The sequence below is a fragment of the Rhineura floridana genome, chromosome 4 (assembly GCF_030035675.1).
Source record: "Rhineura floridana isolate rRhiFlo1 chromosome 4, rRhiFlo1.hap2, whole genome shotgun sequence".
In the NCBI taxonomy this organism is placed as follows: domain Eukaryota; kingdom Metazoa; phylum Chordata; class Lepidosauria; order Squamata; family Rhineuridae; genus Rhineura; species Rhineura floridana.
In genome coordinates, this window is record NC_084483.1 from 14,774,786 (window position 1) to 14,797,280 (window position 22,495).

The 22,495-nt window shown below is 41.5% G+C and overlaps 1 protein-coding gene across 2 annotated transcripts in view; it reads left to right on the plus strand.

Annotated features, from left to right (window-relative positions):
- Positions 1-22,495, plus strand: part of PLCB4 (phospholipase C beta 4) — a 250,171-nt gene that overhangs the window by 147,342 nt on the left and 80,334 nt on the right. For both annotated transcript variants that reach the window (XM_061622541.1, XM_061622542.1), the window contains 5 exons: positions 5,148-5,227; positions 6,432-6,485; positions 9,933-10,014; positions 14,419-14,519; positions 15,068-15,125. In XM_061622541.1, coding sequence (XP_061478525.1) covers positions 5,148-5,227; positions 6,432-6,485; positions 9,933-10,014; positions 14,419-14,519; positions 15,068-15,125 — 375 coding nt within the window. The remainder of the gene's footprint in view (positions 1-5,147; positions 5,228-6,431; positions 6,486-9,932; positions 10,015-14,418; positions 14,520-15,067; positions 15,126-22,495) is intronic.

Here is a 22,495-nt window from a genome sequence, read left to right on the forward strand (position 1 = left end):
TCTTGTTCTGGAGAGCCTTTGGGAAGGACTGCAGGTAGACCTTGAAACTGATTTTATTTTATCCCTTTTTGAGTTCTACCCCTTTAGTCCCTTTTTAATATCACTCTCCCAGAATTATTAAATGTATTTTATGTATTTTTTATCTATTTTAATTTTTTTGGTGTTTTTATTTACTGTGTATGATGTCATTGTGAGCCGCCCTGAGTGCCCTACTGTGGGGTAGAAGGTGGGATAGAAATATTTTAAATAAATAAAATACATAAATATTGGAGGCAGTATGCATCTGAATACTAATTGCTGATGGGGAGAGTGTCCTTGCACTCATGTTCTGCTTGTGGGCTTTCCAAAAGCATCTGGCTGGCCAGGACACTAGACTAGATAGGCTTTTGATCTGATCCAGAAGGGTTGCTCTTAGTATTCTTATAGCAACATGAACACAACAGATTTTTTTCCCCCACTAGAACTGAGAGTTGGTTGCTGACTTTCTCTGTCTGTGGGTAAGAGGGAAATAAGGAATGGTTGCTTATCTTCCCTGTCACAAACAAAGCAGCCAACTCTTGGTGCTGTCTGGCAACATCACTGGGAGAGAGAGCAACTTTTAGCTACCTCCATAGATGGGCTTCGGTGAAAGTCCTGCCAAAGGCATTCTGGTAAAACTGTTGGACTTGAGATTTATCTTGTGGTTGTAACTAGATTAATTGTTTGGTTCCAAAAGTATTATCTTCAAATTGTCTATTTGGAAATAAACGATTTTTCTTTGAAGTTTGGAATGCAGAGACTTTAATAGTAAATTCACCCTCCTTCTCCCCCTCCCCGACCCCCCCCATCACATTACAAGCTGAGCCTTCATCTATACCTAAATCCAGGTTCAGCTTGCAATGGCTTCATTGCCAGCCCTCCCTTCTATTACCTGTATCTCGTCCCCAAACAAACTTACCTTTATGAGGGCAGAGGAATGTGTACCAAGGAGAGCTGACTGGGGATGGTGGAGTTTTGTTGATGTTATTCTTGAGACCTGGAGCTGTCTATTGCTGCTGAGATGCATGGGAATTGTAGTTTCCAGTGCCCACTTGGTTCTGTAAACTGGAAGAGCTGGCACAGAGTTCTTGCAGGTATGCCAGAGCTCTGAGTTATTTGAGAAAACTCGGGGGGAAGAGTTAATTATGAGGTGGGTGGGATAGAGTAGGACCTTGCCCACCACTAATTTCAGCAGGGCATACTTATAGCAAGCATACTCAGCCCAAGTGGGAGGCTTGATATCGATAACTATCATGCAATTACTCCAGTTATGTAAACTATCCTGCAATTTATATAAATGGTCCCGCAATTTACACCATCATATCCAAGTCAGATATTGGCCAGAAAGGCTCTGTTTTCATGCTGTTCTGGCAGCATATGCTTAGGCTGCCAAGATTGCTAATAAATGCAGATGGTGTTTCATCAAACCATCAAATTCATCCTCTACAAATTTGGAAATTCTGGGTATGGATGACAATCAAACAGGAGCTACAATCAACGCAAGAGTCACTCAAAAGACACCTTAATAACTGGGGAAATGTTTTGAGGGAATGGAAAGCAGGAAGCAAGGGAGCACAATTTTGTGTGGGCCATTAATGGGAGGCTTAATAAACGAATTAAGAGGAGCTGGCCATTATGTGTTGTGCTGCTGTAGCTTCAGCATCTATCTGGTGGCAAAAACTTGTTTGTGCAAAAATAGGCAGTTCTATTATAAATATGTTGTTAGCCTGTTCAGTGAATAGGCTGCTTTCACAAAGTGTTTAATACAAAATTAGGGAAATGATAGTGGTGGCTAGTGAGGCAGTTCACCAGATGAGACTGCCAGTGACAGTGGCATGCAGTAGAGGGTGGAAGGAATAATTCTGTCCTTGGCTTTTGGCACTGGAAGGCAGAAATGGGTGGGTGTGGGTGCCAAAGCCAACATTGTGAAAATGCATGAGGGCTAAGTGGAAAGTTGCCTCTGCTGTTGTCCCCAACCAGAGAGATCCATTCAACAACTGTGCCCTTGGACAGTGCTGGCTATGCCGCCCTCTACTGGCAGGAAAAGTAAGAGTGGGATAGCCCCTCCCTTTTTGTTGCTGTGCCAGAGGCACCAACAGTCTGGTCTAGTGAACCACCTCACCAGACTACTGGAAACTGGATTTATTGGCTACCAAATATTACAGTGCAGCTTGTCAGGCAGAAATGTAAAGACTTAGTGAGAAGATACAGTGTGGTCACTTCAGGTTGAATGAAAGCCACTGAGTTTTAAAAGCAGCTTGCTAAAGAAGCAGTTAGGAGATGTGCATGGTTTTATTGTGTAAAACGAGCTGCATATGCAGATCAAACAGCAGTGTCTCTCACTTTGTGGATTTAATACTGATATTATACAAAATTAAAAGGTCTTAAATTAAAGCTGTCTTAAGGAAAATAAGCCTGGTCATGCATTTTTGGAAATATTATCTCTTCACCAGTATCTATCAGTTAATGTTAATAATTTTACTACCTTAACTTAGTGGTTCTCAGCCTTTTTGGGATCATAGACTCCTTTGAGAATCTGATGGAAGCTATGGACCCCCATACATAAATAAATGCAATTTACATTATTGCATTGGGAATTGGGGTGTTTTTTTTGTGCCCAGTTCACGGACCCCCTGAAGCCCATCCATCATGAACCACAGGCTAAGACAGGCCTTAACTAATTGTGCTCACTGAGTAATTGAGGGAATTGAGATTAAAATATGAGAATTTGCCTCTAAATTCTAGTTGGTGTTTCTATCCAGTATGTGTGAATGTGCATGCATACAAGATAATTGTAAATGAGATATTAAGAAGATATTTATGAACATAAGTTTGAACCCTCAGGATTTTTTCTTGGGGTCTGAAGACAGATTTTACTATGCATAGGATTTAGACATTTCTTTGGGTCATTACCATTTTAGCTGATTTCACACTGCACTTTATTCTGTTATTCTGACGATTTCTTACCTGGTAATTTGCCCATTATATTTGATCTTTCACATGACGCACAATCTAGCTCCAGAATTCTAGTGGAATGTAGTGGAAGTTTAGCGCTAATTTCCATGATAAATGATACCAGAAATAATCCATTAGCAAGGCTGGGAACCCGGAAGATCGCCGGAGTTTTTCGCTAGCTGCAGCCGCTCACTGACAGGCAACCCAGCATGTAGTGCATTCCCGCCTTTTAGTGGCGCGGGGTTTTGGGGGGGGGGTTGTACCAGTATTCCGGCATCGGTGCAGATAGCAGCAGCGGCAGCATTTCCCACACATACCCCTATCTTGATATAACCAAAACAATTTAAAAAGTCAGATCCTAAAGGGAGAGGGCTTGCATGGCAACGGGGCAAGATCTTAGACCTCCTACACAGTGGGGAACAGTGCACATGGGTGAGGGATGAAAACAAGCCATGTGAAAGAGAGTTGTGCGAAATGGCGGTATATTGGCTGAAAAAGCTGCTGTTCCTTAACGCAACAGGTTCTGCAGTGTGAAAGGGATTTTAGAAATCGAGACAGAAGCGCTACCTTTTTAATCCGTTAAACTAATGCAATCAGCCCCATGTGAGAAAGCAGCCCTTGACAGTTTCAGAGTTCACTATAAGGATAGTAATCATGAGCCGGAGATGTACAGTAGGGCCCCACTTATATGGCGGGTTAGGGACCAGGCCCCCGCCGTAAAGTGGAACCCATTGACTTTAATGGGTCACGTCACACAAAAATGACGCAAAATGCCACAAAATGGCAAAATCAGCTTTAAAACGGGGAATTTCCCCTGATTGAAAGCTGCCACATCAGCGGAACGCCGGAAAGCAGGGCCCTACTGTATAAGATTCACCTACGTATGCAGCAGAGTTGATCTTTCTTTTTCTTATTTTTTAGCAGCTAGGCAGTCTTTTATCTTTTTTTTTATTTTATTTTAAAAACCCACTTACGGTGCTTTCTCTAAATGGTTCATTTTTCAAGCTGCTTTTGAAACTGTTGCAGTTCAGAATTTGCAATGAGGCCTGAGCATATTGAAATGCTGGCAAGGAGCTTGTTACAACATAAAAAAGAAAGCCTTAAGAAATCTGAAAAACAGTACAGTCTCTTTTAAATAGGTCATCTAAGTGTTACCAATGATGAAGAAAAAGGGGCACAAGGAGCATGAATGGTAAAAAGAAAAGGGTAGGCAAACTTGTCCTTGCCAACCTGCCTCATGTATACTTTGTAGGCAGCATTCATTTTGCTGTAACTTCTGTTGGCAGGCACTTGTGCTTTTGACTGTTGTGTTCTGCCTATCCTTCTGTACTTGGGAGTTTGGCTGTGTGGTGGTGTTACATTCTTTATGTATTGTTATATTATTACATCTATATCCTGTTCTCCAGTGTGTCATGCTCTCATGTTGCTGGATTTTTCCTAAGTACTCAGATGAACCATTTAAGAAGGGGAGTTGATGAACATGACTCAGATACATGAGTGTGAGATGCATCAAGGCACACCGTTGTGTCACATCTAGCTTCTGAGGCAACAAACGGGCCAGAACTAAATCACCTGTATACATTAGCAATGTAAGCTGCTTTAGGGTTGTGTCTAAGAGACAGAGCTAGGAATGAGGTCATTTCTGATTTGAATCTCACTTCTGCAGGGACTGAAGAAACATAGCTCAAGTGGTAGAGCATCTCTTTGCATGCAGAAGGCCCAGAGTTCAATCCCCAGTACCATCTCCAGGTAGAACTAGGGAAAGACTGCTGTCTGAAACCCTGGAGAGCAGCTGCTAGTCAGTGTAGACAATACTGTGTGACAGCTTCCTCTGTTCCTATGAGCAAACTAGGGATCTTAGGTAAGACACTTTCCCCTTGCTCTCAGTTCCCCTTCTGCAATATGGGAATAACAATTGCTGATGTGTGCTACATGGTAGTTGTAGGAATTGTAACAAGATTATATATACAACATGCTTTGAATAATTAACAGCAGTATACAAGCATAGAAGAAGAAGAAGAAGAAGAAGAAGAAGAAGAAGAAGAAGAAGGTGGTGACATTTATGCAGTATCATGGAGAGAAGGCTTGCTGTTGAAGTGAACATACATGGTGATAATCTTTTCCTTTTGGCCTTTCCAATAACGGAATGCTTATGTACGTTTCTTGTCTTTCAGCAATGGGTTGATGGACTCAGCTCAATCATACGTAACTTTAGAGCTAACAATGTCTGTCCCATGACATGCCTCAAGAAGCAGTAAGTCTTTTCTTCCCTCACCTCTTCAATTCTTGTTTTTTTTTCTGGCTGCATATTTCTTAACATACATTTTCAAAAAATTTCCTTTCCTTACTTGGTCCAGCAAGAGATAAATATCTGGGCAGTCTGCACGAGACATTCCCCACAAATTCAAACATCCATGAGAAATGTGGTGTTAATTTATTCTTCATATTTTTTTCCACAAATAAAAATGTTCCCAAACTCTCAGGAGTAAGACAGTTCACTGGTGGACATAATAATCTGCAGAGAGATGCTGTTACAGCTCTTGGCCTTGTCTGAACTTTTCCTGGTTCAGGAAGGAGAATGTGTGCCCAATTATTTACAAATGTTCTTGTTAACGTCTTGATTTGTAGTGGGCTTGTTTTTTCTGAGCTTTCTCAAGAATTTTCTGAAATGTCAGGAAGACTTGACCCATTCAGAATGCTTCTGTGTTGGACCTTCAGTGTACCCAGACCTCCTGGAAGTGAGTTTCCCTCCTCCCCAACTTGTAAGCCCTTCTTTTGAGTCTCCAAAGCTTACTTTCCAGCATCAGCGATTGAGGGAAGGAGCAAGTTGCAAAGGGGAAAGCTCTTATTAAGTCCAAAAACCTTATCAACAGCAAGTTCTCAGCTCAAAGAATTCTGGGAATTCTAGTTAGGCAGCTCTTCCAGGTCTTTACTAAGGCTGAGGTTGCCCCAGAGAGTTGAAACAGGTTTTATTTTAAGTTTCATTTCACTTTCAGTGTTGTCAAAAAGCTTTTTGCTGTGTTTTCAGTTGACAAAGCTTTTCTGACCGAGCTGAGGGGGAACATCCTGAGGCAGCTCAGCTAAAGGTTAGAGCTTGTGTATAGCCTCTCTGTATGCGTTCTCCCCAGTCCAGAAAGCCATAGGCAGGGCTTGGGCTGTTGTTATCACATGAGCTCAGGGAATGGTCTCATAGGTTCTTCCTCGTGGAACATAGGAAAATCATAATAAAATTCACCTCAGCTCTAAGTAGATCCCTATACAATTTGCCTATGCTTTCCCAAGAACATTTCTTAGATCTCACTCAGGGCAAAGTCTGTGATACATATCAGTAGAAACATGGCCAAAAGTATAAGGTACTTTTCTGCTTCGCTTCTTCCTTCACTTTAGCATGTGAACCAACTTAATCTGTGCTCCTTCTGCAAAAGAAGTTTTTAAGACCTGTTTTTCTTAACTTCTAGCTGGATGAAACTGGCATTTCTGACGAACACTAATGGCAAGATTCCAGTTAGAAGGTAAGATAATAGAAGCTGTTAAATGATTTGCGCAACAACAGTGGTACAGTTGTGGAATTTTTCAAAAATCCCAAGTCGTACAGCTCAGTGGGGTGTTTGATTTCTGTCACCTAAGATATACGTTGGATTTGTGGCCCAGCATGCTGTAGAGTGACCTTTGATTTCTCTATCCTGATGTGTCACTTAACATTGACTAAACAGGGTGAGAAAACACCCATTTCACATTTTATTATCATGTGTTTATGTTGAGATTTTTTTAAAACACAAGTTAATTTAAACCTTTCTAACTCCTAATGGCATTTATCCTTCCTGTACCATTTGTGCTTTTATAGGTAAAATGTTTGTTGTTAGAACCAGGAAGTTAAAGTAGCATCATCAAAGCCCTTTCACTATAGAGTGAAGGGCAGAAAGCTGCTTCTAAGTGCTTCCTTGAATCTGAATTCTTGGCTCCAAAGAAGTTAGTGTTGAAATGCTTGTGCATCTGAGTTTAATTTGTGAACAAGCCAAGGCTTGCTCTTGGCTTATCATTTGTGGTTTGCTTGAGCAAAATGATCAAACACTAGGCCAGGAATCATGTTTTTTTCTTCCCACATGCACAAGGAGAGGAATGAAGTGAGAGCAATCTCTGCATTCATGATCAGCTATTAACTTTGGTTTACCATGATATGTGAACTGGGCCATTATATAATCCATATTTTCTAAATACCCCAAACACAGTAGTACATACTCTGTAGCTTAGCAACATACACCCTACATAGATGCTGGACACAACCCGCACACCCATCTTCCTCATTATACCCTCTGTTCAAGCCTCTCAGATGCTACATGATGCAGAGTACCAGTGCATAGACACTGACAAATTTTGAAGCATAAAAATGTGAGATGGATAGTAGAAACCACTAGATCATTTGCTTAAATAAGGTATATTCAAATGAGTATTAATGTGAAACATCCTGGAATTATTTATTTATTTATTTATTTATTAAATTTATATCCAGCCCTTCCTCCTAGAAGGAGCCCAGGGTGGTAGACAAAAACACTGAAAACACTCTAAAACATCTTAAAAACAAAAGACTTTAAAACATATTAAAACAAAGTATCTTTAAAAATTAAAACAAAGTATCTTTAAAAACATTTTTTTAAAAAAGCTTTAAAAACATATTAAAAAGTAAGTCCAACACAGACACAGACTGGGATAAGGTCTCTACTTAAAATGCTTGTTGAAAGAGAAAGATCTTCAGTAGGCGCCGAAAAGGTAACAGAGATGGTGCCTGTCTAATATTTAATGTTTATATTAAATTAGTATTTAATTTCCATGTTCACATACCAATACTGACAAACAAACCATAAAACATTACATCAGATCCAACTGCATGCTCTGAAGATATCCTAAGCTGCAAGGGATTTGGTATAATTTAAATTACTGCCCCCTCGCTGTCAAAATTTATATTTTACATTTTAAGCTCTGCGGGGCAGAGGGCATCCCTTGTTAACTTCTGAAAGTCTCTAAAGTGCTATGCCCAGTTGGTCTGGGAGTTCTGGGGTTGCTTGAAGGTGAAAGGAATCTGACTCCTCTTTCCCCCTTCTAACCAATCTCAGGGGAGGAGGAAAAAATGGGTTTATTGTGTTATTACAAATAAATAATGAACACCTATGGAGCTGTAAAAATAATCACCCCTCCTATTAGTAAAATGAATCTGCATCATGTGTGGGTGTTTGCCACCCAAATGGCAGGAAGGACAAGGCCAGAATGGGTCTCTATAGGTGGAAGGATCCTTGAGAAATGCAGGAAAATCCTGCATTTGGGGGCTGGGGCACACTCCACTCTGGCAAGGTTTGGCACATGTGTAATGGCATGGGAGGCTGAACTATTTTAATAGTTGCCTCAGGGATGAAGCACGACTGAGTCCATCCTCTCCCTCTGGAATAAGCCACTGGGGAGGAAGAACTTGGGCTCTGAGAGATGTGACGCACAGTCTCAGAGCTCAAATTGTTTCTCTCAGTTGTTGCACTGGGGACAGAGGGAGGTATATTCCTCCCTTCTCCTACACAGGGACCATTAGGAGAAGGCAAAGTTGCTCAAACCCTCCCCAAAGGTTGCTTCACGGGTGAAAGCAGGTTGAGCCTGTTTTGTTCACTTTCTTAAGTGACTTCAGGGGTGGAGGAGGGAATAGGCTTTGAGGCAGTTTGCCATTTGGATCTGGAGCCCAAATTCCTCTGTGTTGGCCCTCTTCTGAAGATGGGAGGCTCAGCTCTCTCTTCCCCTCCAAAGTGACCATGGGTGTGGGGTGTGGAAAAGAATAATTAAGCTCAGAAACAGGCTGAGCTGAGTTGACATCTCTCTTGTTATACACAATGATTGTTGGGGGAAGTAGTTTCTCCTACAGATTTCAAGAGGTCCTTGTAAAATAGCAATAACCATCGGATATGTCAGTATTTCAGACTTTTTGGATCCAATGAGTCAAGGTCTCTGTCTCCTTCACTGCTTAGTACATTATCATCTTAGCATTCATTAAGACTAGTTTATTGGCTGTTTGTACAAATACCAAATGGACAACAGGAGCTATGGGAAAGCATGCAGAAGGAAGTTCAGGGCCTATAGGTGGATGCCAACAAGGTTCTGCTTTCAACATGCTGTAGTCAAAAACTTTTACTGATGATAGAAAACTTAAGCCAGTTTACAGCCTTTTGCAAATATGAGAACGAAGCCATTGGTGTTGCTTATTAAGAAATGTACATAGTCAAACTAAATGTCAGGATATAGTGTAGGTATTAGGGTAATGGACTTTTGAAAATAAAGACACGTTCATCTTTTCTGTGACAGCAACACAGAACTGTGTTTGCTTTATGTAGGCAGGGCTGCTACCAGTCACATGGACTGGGGTTGACAAAGGGTATATAAAGGGACTCTGTGTAAGCTTCAGCTAAACCGGGCTAGGGAGCTGCTCCAAGCTTCATTAGATAAGCTCAGATAACTGCAGAATTTTGTGGCCTTAAAATCTTGCCTTTAGGGACTATCTGAGCTGTGGGACTTGGACAAAAATAGATGAGGGATAATGCCAAAGTGTGCCCCCAAACAAGTTTTTTTAAAAAAACAATAACGGTAAAATCAAAACTAAGAATACTGCTTTGGCTAACCTTTGCTGTTGATAACTAGATTGCATTCCTACCTGATATTATGGAATGCAAGGCAAAAACGCAAGCATCTTCTTTACTCATGTTCCCACTTAATCAAGACCACAGTTTGCATGTACTAATATGAAAATTAATCTGATGTAGGTGATATGATATTCCTCAGGAGGCTTATGCTGGAGTTACATTTGTGAACTGTCAACAGAGGAAACCATGAACTAATAACAGCAACCATCTGTGAAGGACATCAGAAGTAGCTATACTGATGGGATTAGCTAATACTATTCAAATAACAGACATTTCTCTTTTCTCTAGCATTACCAGAACTTTTGCATCAGGTAAAACCGAAAAAGTGATCTTTCAGGCACTTAAGGAATTGGGTCTTCCCAGTGGAAAGGTATAAACATTTAATATTCAAGAAGACAAACTCTGTCAATTTTAGATCTGTGTCATGATGAGTCAAACAACAGTCCTAGTGGAAGATTATTCACAACCACTTTAAACCATATTCATTAGTTCTTTTGCAAAGGTTAACCGTTACGCTTTTATAATTGGGACAGTTTGAAAAGAGTAGGTTATAAATACACACCAAATGTTGCACATACTGTTGTGAAAGTTTCCCAGTACTCTTGTTTTTTTCTGTCAAATGATAACAAGCAAGATGCTCAGTGCTTCCATCGATGTGAGCATTGTGTTAAAATGTTTGTGGTCATGAGCTCAATTGGCCTGGCCTGTGAGCCACATTGACAATGAGGCCCAAGAACTTCCATTTGCCCATTGCCAGTCAACATTCTAAGCATTAAGTTGGTGAAGTTGCACAGAAAACAGGGTAATCTATTAAGTGTTCTGTGCTGCATTAGTCTTTAATAAGATCTGGGTATTGGGGGCTTTGCCTCTCTGATCCTTGTGCACCAACCCCACCCCCAGCCCACGCCCCTGGCACCCCCAAACACACACACACCAGGCACCCCCAAAACACACACCAGACATACCCAAATGTACGCATGCGCACACTCACACAGGGACTCCCAAACAGGTTGCCTTCCCAATGGGTCACCACGCGTCCCTCACTCTCGCTTGCTCTCTCTCCGCATGATGGTTTGCCAAGCTTCCTGGATGAGAAGGAGAGAGGCTTTTGCTTGCACATTGGAAGAGGAGGTGGAGGCACTGCTGCCATCACTACCTAATGCAACATGGTGTAGCATGACTCAAGTGAGTGTCGTGAGGCAAAGGGGATGGGCACTTGCCTCTTCTGTGCCAGGCAGCGGCAACAACAGCGATGTCTCTTCCTTCTGCAGGAGTTGATGGCAGGTGGCAAGTCTCTAAGGAGGGAAAGGATGGGTGGGAAGGAGAAAGTCTTTTGGTTCCACACCTGAGAACAAAGAGCTGCTGCTGCTGCTTGGCGCTCATACCCCTTTGCCTTGCTTAACTCACTCTAGTCGCACCGCACCATATTGAACTAGGCAGTGGCCACAGCACAGCCTCCTCCTCCTCCTCTTCCAGCGTGCAAGCAAAACCCTTCCTCCTTCTCACACTTTGTTTCCTGCCTCAGAGGCCTGGCACCTGCTGACAACTCCTGCAGACCAGTGAGTAGAGCCAAGAGCAGAGGCAGCTCCTGCTAGGCACTTCTTCCCTTCTCCTCCTCCCTCCTTCTATGACTTGTCAGCACCTGATTGCTGGAAATGGGGGCCAGGGCCGTGAGATTGGACTGGTCACCTGGGCAGTCTGAAGGGCCAAGCCTGGCTGTTCAGGCTGCCACCACCCCACCTAGGCCACTTACTGGTCTCCCACCCGACTTGTTCCTTCCTCTCTCCCCTGCCACACTTTAAGCTCATGTGTCACTGTCATGCTGTAGTCTGGAGCACCACCTGTCTCTGGCTCTGCAAACTGCAGTGTGATGGATTCATGGCTTACATTTTTATTTGATGTATAGATTATTCACTAATAGGCAAAAACAACCCTTGTGGTTTAAGAATGTACCTATAGCCAACAGATATTTCTATCAAACTTTAAAAAGCAGAGAAATTGGGAAGCTATAGTGAATGCACCAGGGGAGCAGGAGACCTGACCTCCTCTTTGAGATATTGTACTGGCCTACAAATTTGTCAAAATACAAACACCATTTGGGTTAGTCTTTCACAGTCCAACCCACTTCCTGTGTAGCTTGGAAGAATTTGGTAACGTGCCTCTGAGCATATTGTGAGTGGTGGCAACACCTGCAATCAGCCCAAATAACAGAAACAAGGATGTGCTGTGCTGATCTTGTTTTAGCAGGGAGGAGGCAACATTATTAAGACAGATAATATACTTTAAATATGTTTGATTTACTCTGCAATTTTAGTGAAGTTTCCTATAGGAAATCATTTTCTTTTGCTTCTATTTCTGTGAATATGTGAAGTACAGCAACAATTTGCATAATTTACACTAAAACATTCCAAAAACAATTGTGGAACAATTGTTCAGTGGGATTTACTCTTGTGCAATCATGCTTAAGATAGGTGAAACTGACCATGGGGGGAGGAGGAGGCAGGGAGGGCTGGAGTGGGCAGGGGAGGAGGAAGAAGGAAGAGGGGAAGGGAGGATGAAGGGAGAGGAGAGGGGAAGGAGAGAGGAGGGGAAAGGCAGGTCTGATCATTTGCATGTTTATTGAGTTCAGTAGGATTTACTCAGATGCAATGATGCTTAGAATAGGTAAAACTGACCATGGGGGAGGGAACAGGAAGGGGAGGGAAGGGGCAAAAAGATGGGGATCGGAGGGAGAAGGAGGGGAGGGCAGGTTTGATCATTTGCATACTTTTTGAGTTCAGTGGGATTTACTCCTGTACAATCGTGCTTAGGAAAGGTGAAACTGACCTGGGGGAGGGGAGGGGGGAGGAAGAGTATGGGTAGGGAGGAAGGGGGAGGGGAGATTGGGTGGGTGGGCACTGGGCAGAGGAAAAGCCCCTTTCATTTCCGAAAGGAAAACATTGGGAATGGTATCAGTGTTTTTCAAGGTTCCCCCCCCTTTTTATTCTACAGCAGGCACATGTAGCCTCCCACCCAAATTTAAACCAAAGTTGTCCCTGGTCACATCTACACCAGACCTTTATTTCACTTTACATAATCATGGCTTCCCCCAAATAATCCTTGGAAGTGTAGTTTGTGAAAGGTGCTGAGAGTTGCTAGGAGACACCCTTTTCCCCTCACAGAGCCACAATCCCCAGCAGAGGGGCTGACTGTTAAACCAGTCTGGCCACTGGAGCTCTGTCAGGGGAATAGGAGTCTCCTCTCTGCACCTTTCATGAACTATACTTCCCAGGATTCTTTGGGGAAACTATGACTGTCTAAAGTGGAATAAAGGTCTGATGTGGATGTGACCACCTGATAAGCCAAGCCAAACAGCTGTGAGTGGCTATTAGAACACTGACAGTTTCTTCTTACTGAGCATGTCCAACCTTATAATAGACTTCAATGTTAAATTTCTTAAATTAATTAAAAATCAGCCAGGCATTCTTTTAACTTTAAACTGCAGAAGATGAAGGTCAGAGTATGGGGCAAGGTCAGTAATAGGATTACAGATACTCTGTGAACATGGCTGATTTTTAATTAATTTCAGCAAATTATGAGACCACTGACAGAAAAAAGTCCAACAAGGGTCTGGATTTTTTTTGTCTTGTTTTACACTTTTGTCTTGTTTTACACTTGTTTTAAACTCTGGATTCTTTCTGACTGTTTTGTGTATTGTCATTGGGTTGTTAAGCGTTTCTGAGTTCAGGACTATAAGTTTTGTAAGGCTTAGTTTTGAAATGTGCTTATGGGAAGCAGCAGAATGGCATGGGGGTGTGTGACGTCCTTCCCTGGTTCTCCCTGTCAGGTTCCCACCTGCTTGTGGCTACTGCCTTTCACTAGGCACCACCAGGGATACCACCAGTCCGGACCGTCCTTTATATGGTTTCTCACTCCGCTCTAGGACAGATCTCACTAGATCCCCCTGCTAGGCAGCACCACCAGTCACGTCCTATAACCAATACTCCCAGAGACTTTGCCTGAGTCTCTCTCGAGATGGTTACTTTTGTGACTGCGTGCTTATGGTGTTCCCAACCCCCTTCTATCTTTATAGATAACGCGTACAACTCTGGGTTGCTCTGGATACTTGAATTGTTATTATTCCTCCCTTCACCGCTGCCACCATTAGATACTGTTTCTGTTCAGCCTTGGTAATTACCTTGCCCTCCCTTCTGGTATGTATATCCCCCAGCCAAGGATCAGGCCTTTGGTAAACCAAATAAGTATTTATTAAATATCAGAAATAACAAGATTAGTTTTAGAATGTTTCCAAGCGTATGGTTTCATCTATTCCTGTTTTGTACTTGACTTATTATTAATCAGAACTCCAACTCCCTCTTTCTCCACACTCCTGACCTCCACCCTCAAACACCTCTTTCTCCACACTCCCAGCATCCACCCAGATTCAACTGTCATTCTTCCATTTATACTCCCAGCCATTCAAACGCTCAGCCAATCATCCAGCATTCTACTGCTCATCTACTCCCCCCTCCTCTTTCACTCCACTTACCATATGTCTTCTATATAAACAGCACTTACCATATTTACACTATAAGCAGGAACATCACAGGGGGTATCGGAATGTGAAAAATCCATGCTGGGTATAGTATACAGCCACTCTCATGGCAGTATAATTAGAAACAGTATATTGTATTAAATGGAGCATTGTTTTAGTACAATATCAAGTTTGGGTTTGTTCAGCCAAAATATTTAAGTATGTAGGACAAGTGTAGTCAAGTTTTCTGTTCCTTTTCAGAATGATGAAATAGAACCTTCAGCTTTTACTTATGAGAAATTTTATGAACTGACTCAGAAGATATGTCCTCGAACTGATATAGAAGATCTTTTTAGGAAAATGTAAGTTGATTACAATGTAAAACTAATTTAATTTCATTTTAATATTTCTGAATCAAAGTATGATAGTTTCATGACTTTTTTCCATATTAATGTTAGCAGTCAGATCTACATTCTTCTTACCTTACATAGATGTTCAGACAGTGTTTTTCAGGAACTTTTCTGTTAGGAGAAGCACCTGGAACTGTGTTGAATTGGCTTTACTAACCTACAATATTAACCTGCTATTTTAAAATTATTAACACATTATGTGAACTAACTAGGTTAAGGAAGTCTTAATGTCTGAAATTTCATACACTAAGATTTTGATGTGGAAGACTTACATGTTGGTTTGTTAATTGCTTTTATGTCTTAATGAAATGGAAAATGTATTGTTCTATAGCGAGCATACTTAGCATTACCCATTGCAATAGGGCCAGTTATGAAAACGTGCAGCTTAAAACGGGTAGAATATTAGATGGGTATTGAATATAAAAAATGTCAACATGTAATTCATACCTGCTGTAGCATCTTACATGAAAACTTACTTTTTCTAATAAATTTCTTTTCAGCAATGGAGACAAAACTGATTATTTAACGGTAGACCAATTAGTGAGCTTTCTAAATGAAGTAAGCTTTTTCATACATTAACTACCATACAAGTCTGTCTGCAGTAGCTTGCTTCTTCTGGTCTTCTCATTGCATGTTCCATGCCACCATTTGCTGTGCTTCTGATCAGCTGATCTTTCCATTTTGGCAATATCCAGGTGCAAAAATCAGCTCCATCTTGATGGCATTCTGCTTTCTTCATGTTGGCTTTGCAAATTGCTTGTGTTCATTACTTGCTGTAGTGTGTAGCTGTGTGTGTTATTGATCATTTTGCTGTTATATCCACTGTAATTTTAACTATAGTGACTTGAAATCTTTTATTTTTAGGAGTCAAATGTTTGTGGACTGATCCTTCTAAATATTGATGAGGCAATGTAACCATGGGAATTTTCTAATTGCTGTTTCAAAAAATTGTGCGATGTGATTTCTCAGTACACTGTCTGATGTCTCATAGGAAGTATCACACTGGCAACATGTTCTTTGCAAAACAATTTGTTAGCAAAGCAAATTGATATGTAGTATTTTATGAATTAAATAGTTGGAGAAAAAGGTATTCACAGAAGGTTCTTTTATTTCTAAATATGTTAAGATGAGCACACATGATAACTTGGATAAGTCAAAGTACAGCACTGCATTCATTTGTCTTTTTGTCAGTTGTTCCATTTGTATTACACAGTGTTCCAGCACTATGATGAAGTTTTTTTCTTTTAAAGAAAGAGGCATTGTGTCAAAGATACATTGCATCCCATCCTCCTTTAGTGATAAGCTGGGGTTTTTTAGGAACTGAGTTGCCTCCCAAACTTCTGTTAACTTTCTTTAGCTGGAGCTACTGCCATGTCCTTTCTCACTCATCAGAGAAAGGAGATGGCCATTGGTACTAACTCAGTCACTTAGATGAGTTTCAGTTTCTCCCCCTACCCAAACCTATCGCCAGTTTCTTTATATCACCTCCCTGGTTTATCCATCAACTAGGCACTGAGAACTGTACTTGCAGTCTTGAATCAGGTCCACAGCTTCTGCCTTCTGGAGTCTCTCAGACTTCTTTCAGGTCTTTTGCTGCAGTCTTCCTCCTGATCTGGTGATTATTGTAGCCTCGGGTTCCAGTCACAAGCTCTTTCCACAAACCTTTTTTAGCTTTATCTTGTGATCTCAGCTCTTGACTCCTCAGGCTTCCCAAGTCTCTCTGAGCCACTTCTTGAGAACCTTGATGTCTACTGCCTGATTTCCAACTTCCAGCTCTTTCTTCAGCTGACCAACAGTAGCTCCCCTCTGATGACCAGTGCCTGGCCTTTTTTTTACTCTCACTAGCCAAGGCCACCCTAGCCAGTCATTTTAGTTTGGGTGGATTTCAGCCCCCTGATTTATTGATCTCTTTTTATTTATTATTTGAATTATATCCTGCCCTTCCTCCAAGCAGGAGCCCAGGGCAGCAAACAGAAATGGTAAAAACACTTTAAAACATCGTGAAAAGACCTTAAAATACATTAAAACAAAACAATGTTAAAAACATTTTTTTAAAAAGCTTTAAAAACATCCTTTAAAAAAGGGTTAAAAACATTATTAAAAAACATATTAAACAATTCTAACACAGACACAGACTGGGATAGGTCTCAACCTAAAAGGCTTGTTGAAAGAGGAAAGCCTTCAAAAGGCACCAAAAAGAGAGCAGAGATGGCGACTGCCTAATATTTAAAGGGAGGGAATTCCACAGGGTAGGTGCTGCCACACTAAAGGTCCGTTTCCTATATTGTGCAGAACGAACCTTCTGATAAGATGGTATCTGCAGGAGGCCCTCACCTGCAGGGCACAGTGATCGACTGGGTATATAAGGGGTAAGACTGTTTTTCAGGTATCCTGGTCCCAAACTATATAGGGCTTTGTACACCAAAACTAGAACCTTGAACTTGGCCCGGTAGCAAATGGGCAGCCAGTGCAATTCTTTCAGCAGTGGGGTGACATGTTGGTGATACCCTGCCCCAGTGAGCAGTCTCGCTGCATTTTGCACCAGCTGCAGCTTCCAGACCAACCTCAAGGGCAGCCCCACATAGAGTGCATTACAGTAATCCAGCCTGGAGGTTACCAGTGCATGGACAACAGTGGTCAACAGTGATTGGCTATGACCCAATAAGATGAGGCAGAATGTCCACCTTCTGATCAATTAGAAGTTAATTGTGTTTGATGCCTTGGCTCCTATATACATCAATAGAAACCACGCTCACAGAACTAGCCATGACTTGACACACTGTAAACAAATTTCACCCAGGCCCCCTGCTGATAAATTGTATCTCCACACCTCCTAGCAGAAGTCAGGACAGTGTGCAGACAGTTAACCCTGCAATGTATAAATTGCTTTATATACTTTATATTTATTATTTATTTTAGTGCTTAAAAAGAATACAATGCCATTATTTTTATCACAATGCAACCAACATGAGAATCTCGGTAAAATCATCAAAAGAAACAGCGAAGGATCTCAAAGTTCAAAATATTTCACAAAAAGTGATTAACTTAAAGCCCTTATAAAAACCAAATTGTCCTGGCAGCAACTGGTAGTTGTCCACTTAAACCATGTTTATTTGTATAACAGAATTCCACCAGATGGCGTCAAAGGCCTGTAACCTTGTTCTATCTTGTAAACAATGATTGGGTGTTATTTATCCAAAGCTGCTATGTTCCATATATTTCTGTACCATACCTTTAGTCCTTCTACTATTTCCCACCTCTATGCTACTGTTGGCATGCCCCCTTTAATAACTTTAAAATTAAAGGTTTTGCTTTTAAGTCAGCTATACTATCCATAAAGAAAGATAATAAAAACAATCCAGGAGTCTGGTCATTTTTTTCTTTAGTTATATTCTTTATATACTTGTAAATTAAAACTACCTCACCATAAGCTTAGTCCCAGATAAGTGGGAATAGAATTGCTGCCTTAGTACACTGCCAGAATCCACCATAGTCCACATGCCACGTTGGATCTGTAGTTCAAAAGAAATAATGAAATGATTGCCCTTATCCCCCAGACTAGTGTATCTGCTGCTCACTTACAACTGAATGGAATGGAGACTGCCATCTAGCATATGCTGTAAAATGAGTTGTGACTGCAGATGCAAACCGTCATCAAAGGTCATCATACTATAAGATAAGTCTTGCTATGAGGCTACTATACTGACATTAGAACACATTTCTGTCCATACAACCAAACTACGCATGAACATTCACATCTGCATTTGCTCATTAATGGTAACCAAAATCACTTCTAGTGCTGCCTATGGTTACAACAATTTCAGGATTGCTATTGTGAGTTAAGTTCTGGAAGGCTATGATATATTGTTGAATGTGGAGTGCTCTTGTTCAGGATTCCAGCCACTCCATTTCATTTCCTCTTCGCTGTTTTTCATTCCCACCGTCCTCAACAGTTATTTGGCATTCTGTGGCCACTGAGCATGCTCAGTGGGCTGTTTTGGGGGTCCCCTTAGCTTTTTTCCCCTAAAGATTTTTTGTACCTCTGCAAAACTTCCCGTAAACCTGCTGATAATCCCCCTTGTGCGTGTGGGTGGTGTAAATTTAGCTCCAAAGCATTAACAGGCTCAGTTCTCATATCACGCAAAGGCAAACTATGGGTTACTGTGAATGAGCAGGCCTGCTGGTACTTGCTGCTAAAATTGCACCCACCCCGTTCCTCGCTTTCCCTAGGTGAGAGAAAACAAACCAAAGCACTGGCTTAGCATTGCATGCAACCCAATGTTCATGGTTTGTTTCTCTCCAACCACACCACCGCAAGAGGAAGGGAAAAGGAGGAGTGGGATGGGACAGGCATACACTGGCAGGTTTGCTCTTTCACAGTATTACTATAACATGTGAGCCAAACCAATGTCAGAGCATTGGAAACAGAGGAGCGATAATGACACAGAGCCTACTGTAACCAGGGCAATATTTTCTTTGTGCTAAAGGGGAGGGGTGGGAGACAAATGTGGCCTGTATAAATTGATGCAGATTTCCATGATTTCTTTTACCAGACACAATTTATAATGCAATTTTGATGTATTATATAATTTATTGTACTTAGACAGAAGTACAATATGGGCGTTTGTCTATACAGGCCTGTCCTCCCATCCCACCCCACTGGCTTGAGCCATGGGAAATATTCTTCAGAAACTCTTTTGGCTTCATTTTTATTCTTTGTTTTTAATTTTTGCTGTTAAAAAATACTAAAAGAAGAAAAGGAAAAAAAGACATTTTCAGTGTTAAAGACACATTTTATCACTAGTTGTATGGATTAAGACTTTCCTTCAGCATTGTCAATTAAAGTATGCCATTTAGCATTAAAAAGCTGCCAAGTTTCATTAACTCTTATAATTGAATTTGATGGATTAGTTTCTCTATTATCCCACTACTAACTTCTCTGGCTTCTGAGAGTTTTTCACCAAGCTCTTCTCACAGATTTTCATGCACATCTCTAAAACTTTAGGAAAGAGCCCTCCTCCATCCTCTTCCTCAATATTAGCTGATGCTTTGGAAGCTCTTGTCTAATTTGGGCTTCAGAATGCAGAGATGGTTTCTTCAGCGATACTGCAATGGATGAGATAGGGCTCAGGTATTATCAGATGATCTTTTGCTGCCTTCAGACAATCATATCTCTGCTGACATTACTGCCGCCCTGGGCTGCTTCTTTCTGCCCTGGGCTCCTTCTGGAAGGGAGGGTGAGATATAAAATAATAAATAAATAAATATTAAAGCTGAGGTATCTATGAGTGTTTTGCCTGTGCAAGCAGTCAGTCTCCCTTTGCAGTGAGCCACAAATACACCAGGTAGTCTCTAATTCCTCATAGGATCCTGCTTTGTCTGAACCGGGAAAATGGTTACCAGCTTCAGAACAAGCCAGGACCTTAAACCATAGTTGTAGGAAAGCAATGGCTGACTAGAGATAGACCTTTGATCTGATCTAGCAGGGCTGGTACAACAAAGCCAATTTTGAATTGGGTAGTGGGGGAGGGAGTATAAAACCTGAGAAAAAATTATTGGGGGGAAAGGGGAACTTGCTATACTCTGCAAAAACAATAATTTGTTGTCTACAGGTACTCAAAGTTTTGCCCCTTTTCCCCATCATGTTTCTGTTTTCTAGTGTTGCCTATTTGTGGCTGCATACTGAGAGTTTACGTGTAATGTAGTACAGGCTCTGAGAGGGGGGAATTGTTGCTATTTTCTGAAACTGTCCCTCTTTGCTCCTCAGTTGCTTTGATTTTATTATATTAGAAGTGATCACGCAAGCCTTTCCCCTGCCCCTGAGCAGTGTGACTTTGTGGTTGGGCTATACTATTTGTAGCAGAGATTAAGAAATGACGTATTCTCAGCTGCATGTTCTGATTTGGCATTGGCATTTTAGCATTGGCATTTTTTTGGTGCTGCCTTATGCAGTAGACAAAGAGTGTTTTGACTATGAAGAAGTGAGCCCATTTATTTGCCTTTTCACTGAATATGCTTGGTACAGAACAGAATGCCAAAATATTTGAAAAATTACAAGAAATGTTCCCTGGTGTCTCTTATATTAGACTGGCCATTCCAGAACTGTTGATCTGCAACATGTGGCACTCTGTATTCCATCTTGAAACTCTCATAAGTGAAGTCCACAGCTGGGCACTTACCTTGGCTGAAGGATTTCCACATTTCCACATTATTTTGCTTGCATCTGCTTACAGGTCTCTCAGCTGAATTGTGCCTGGTTTTTGTTTTTCAGTGGAGAATCCGGTACACAATGTGCAGTTCTATTCCACTATGGCAAAGTAAAACCTTTACATTCTCTGGACTCTTGTTAGTAGTTAATTTGAACCCATGTTTTAAAAACTCACCTTGTTCTTTTTTTAGCTGTTTTAACTGTTTTTGTTATATTTTATACATTGCCTTGGAAAGTATGTGGAAGGCTAATAATAATAATAATAATAATAATAATAATAGCCTTCCACATACGTTCCAAGTCAGTGTACAAAATAATGATAATAAATTGTTGGTGAGGCCTAGTCTCTTAGAGATGATTTGAGATATGTTTGGCCATCTTACAAAATTGACCCCAAGATCACTTCTACTAACATTTTAGCAGTCTTCTGCAGATATACCTGAAATCACGACAGTGTTTCTGGATATTATGCAATTCACGTTTCATCTAATGCAATTAAGGCTGCATATTTATGCACACTTTCTTGGAAGAAAGCCCCATTGCTAGTGGGATGGTTCTTACTTTCTAACCATTTGGCAAAAAACTCCTCTGGTCCACTCTCTGGTCATCACTCACTTAGACTATTACAGTCATCTCTCTGGTCTTCAGTTTTCTCACCTTGGCCCATTCATGTCTGTTCAACACTCTGCTGCCAAAACCATCCGCCTCTCTTGCATTGCTGTGATCATGTGAGGGCCTTCTTTAAATCGCTACACTGGCTTCCTTTCTTTCCTAGATCTAGCCTAAGCTGTCCTTATCTTTAAAGCCTTACACAGACGTGCTTGCTTTATCTTTCTTATACAGGCATACCCCGCTTAATGTCACTTCACTTAACATTGCCTCGCTATAACGTACATGCTCCATACGCCACCATACCCCACTTAACGTATGCGTGCTTCGCAATTACGGACACTTAATGGCAAGACGCTGCTGCCATCTAGTGGCGATTGCAGTGCAGTACATGCATAGATAATTGCTTCACTTTAAGTACATTTTCACTTTACATACACGCTCCAGTCCCATTGCGTATGTTAAAGCGGGGTATGCCTGTATCCTGATATGTCCTTTCTTATGTCCTCCAGCTCCACCATTCTCCACTCCACCATTCTCCATTCTCCACTGTCTGAAGGCCTCCTGCTCCATCAGATAACTCCACCCTTTATCCCTTGCTGTCCCATATGCAGTAGCAGTTGGCGAGGTGGTGCAGGCAGAGTGGTGTTGCTCACCTGCCTTCCTGATGCCAAGCATGGTTGCTGGTTCCTGAGAGGGATGGTGAGGCATGGGGAGCTCAGCATGGTGCAGGCGCAGGGGAAGAGCAAAATTGACATTATTGCCACTGTGCCTACACAGTTCCCATGCCTTGCCCTTTCCCCTCTCAGGAACCGGCAGCAGCACTTGTCATTAAGAAGACAGGTGAGCAACACCTGTTTACACCACCATGCCAACCACTCCTACCCATATCCCTGGAATTGCCTCCTAGAACTCCTTGATTAATTGATGCTCAAAACTCACCTTTTGTATGAATCCTTTGGGTTAAAGCTCTTAGTTCTCATACGCTGCTGTAACTGAGCCTGTAACTAAGCCTAAGCACATGCAATTGAAACCACCATATATTGCTTCCCTATTTACCCCTTTCTCCACTTTCTCTGTTGTTTCTACTGTGTCGAATTTTAGAGTGTAA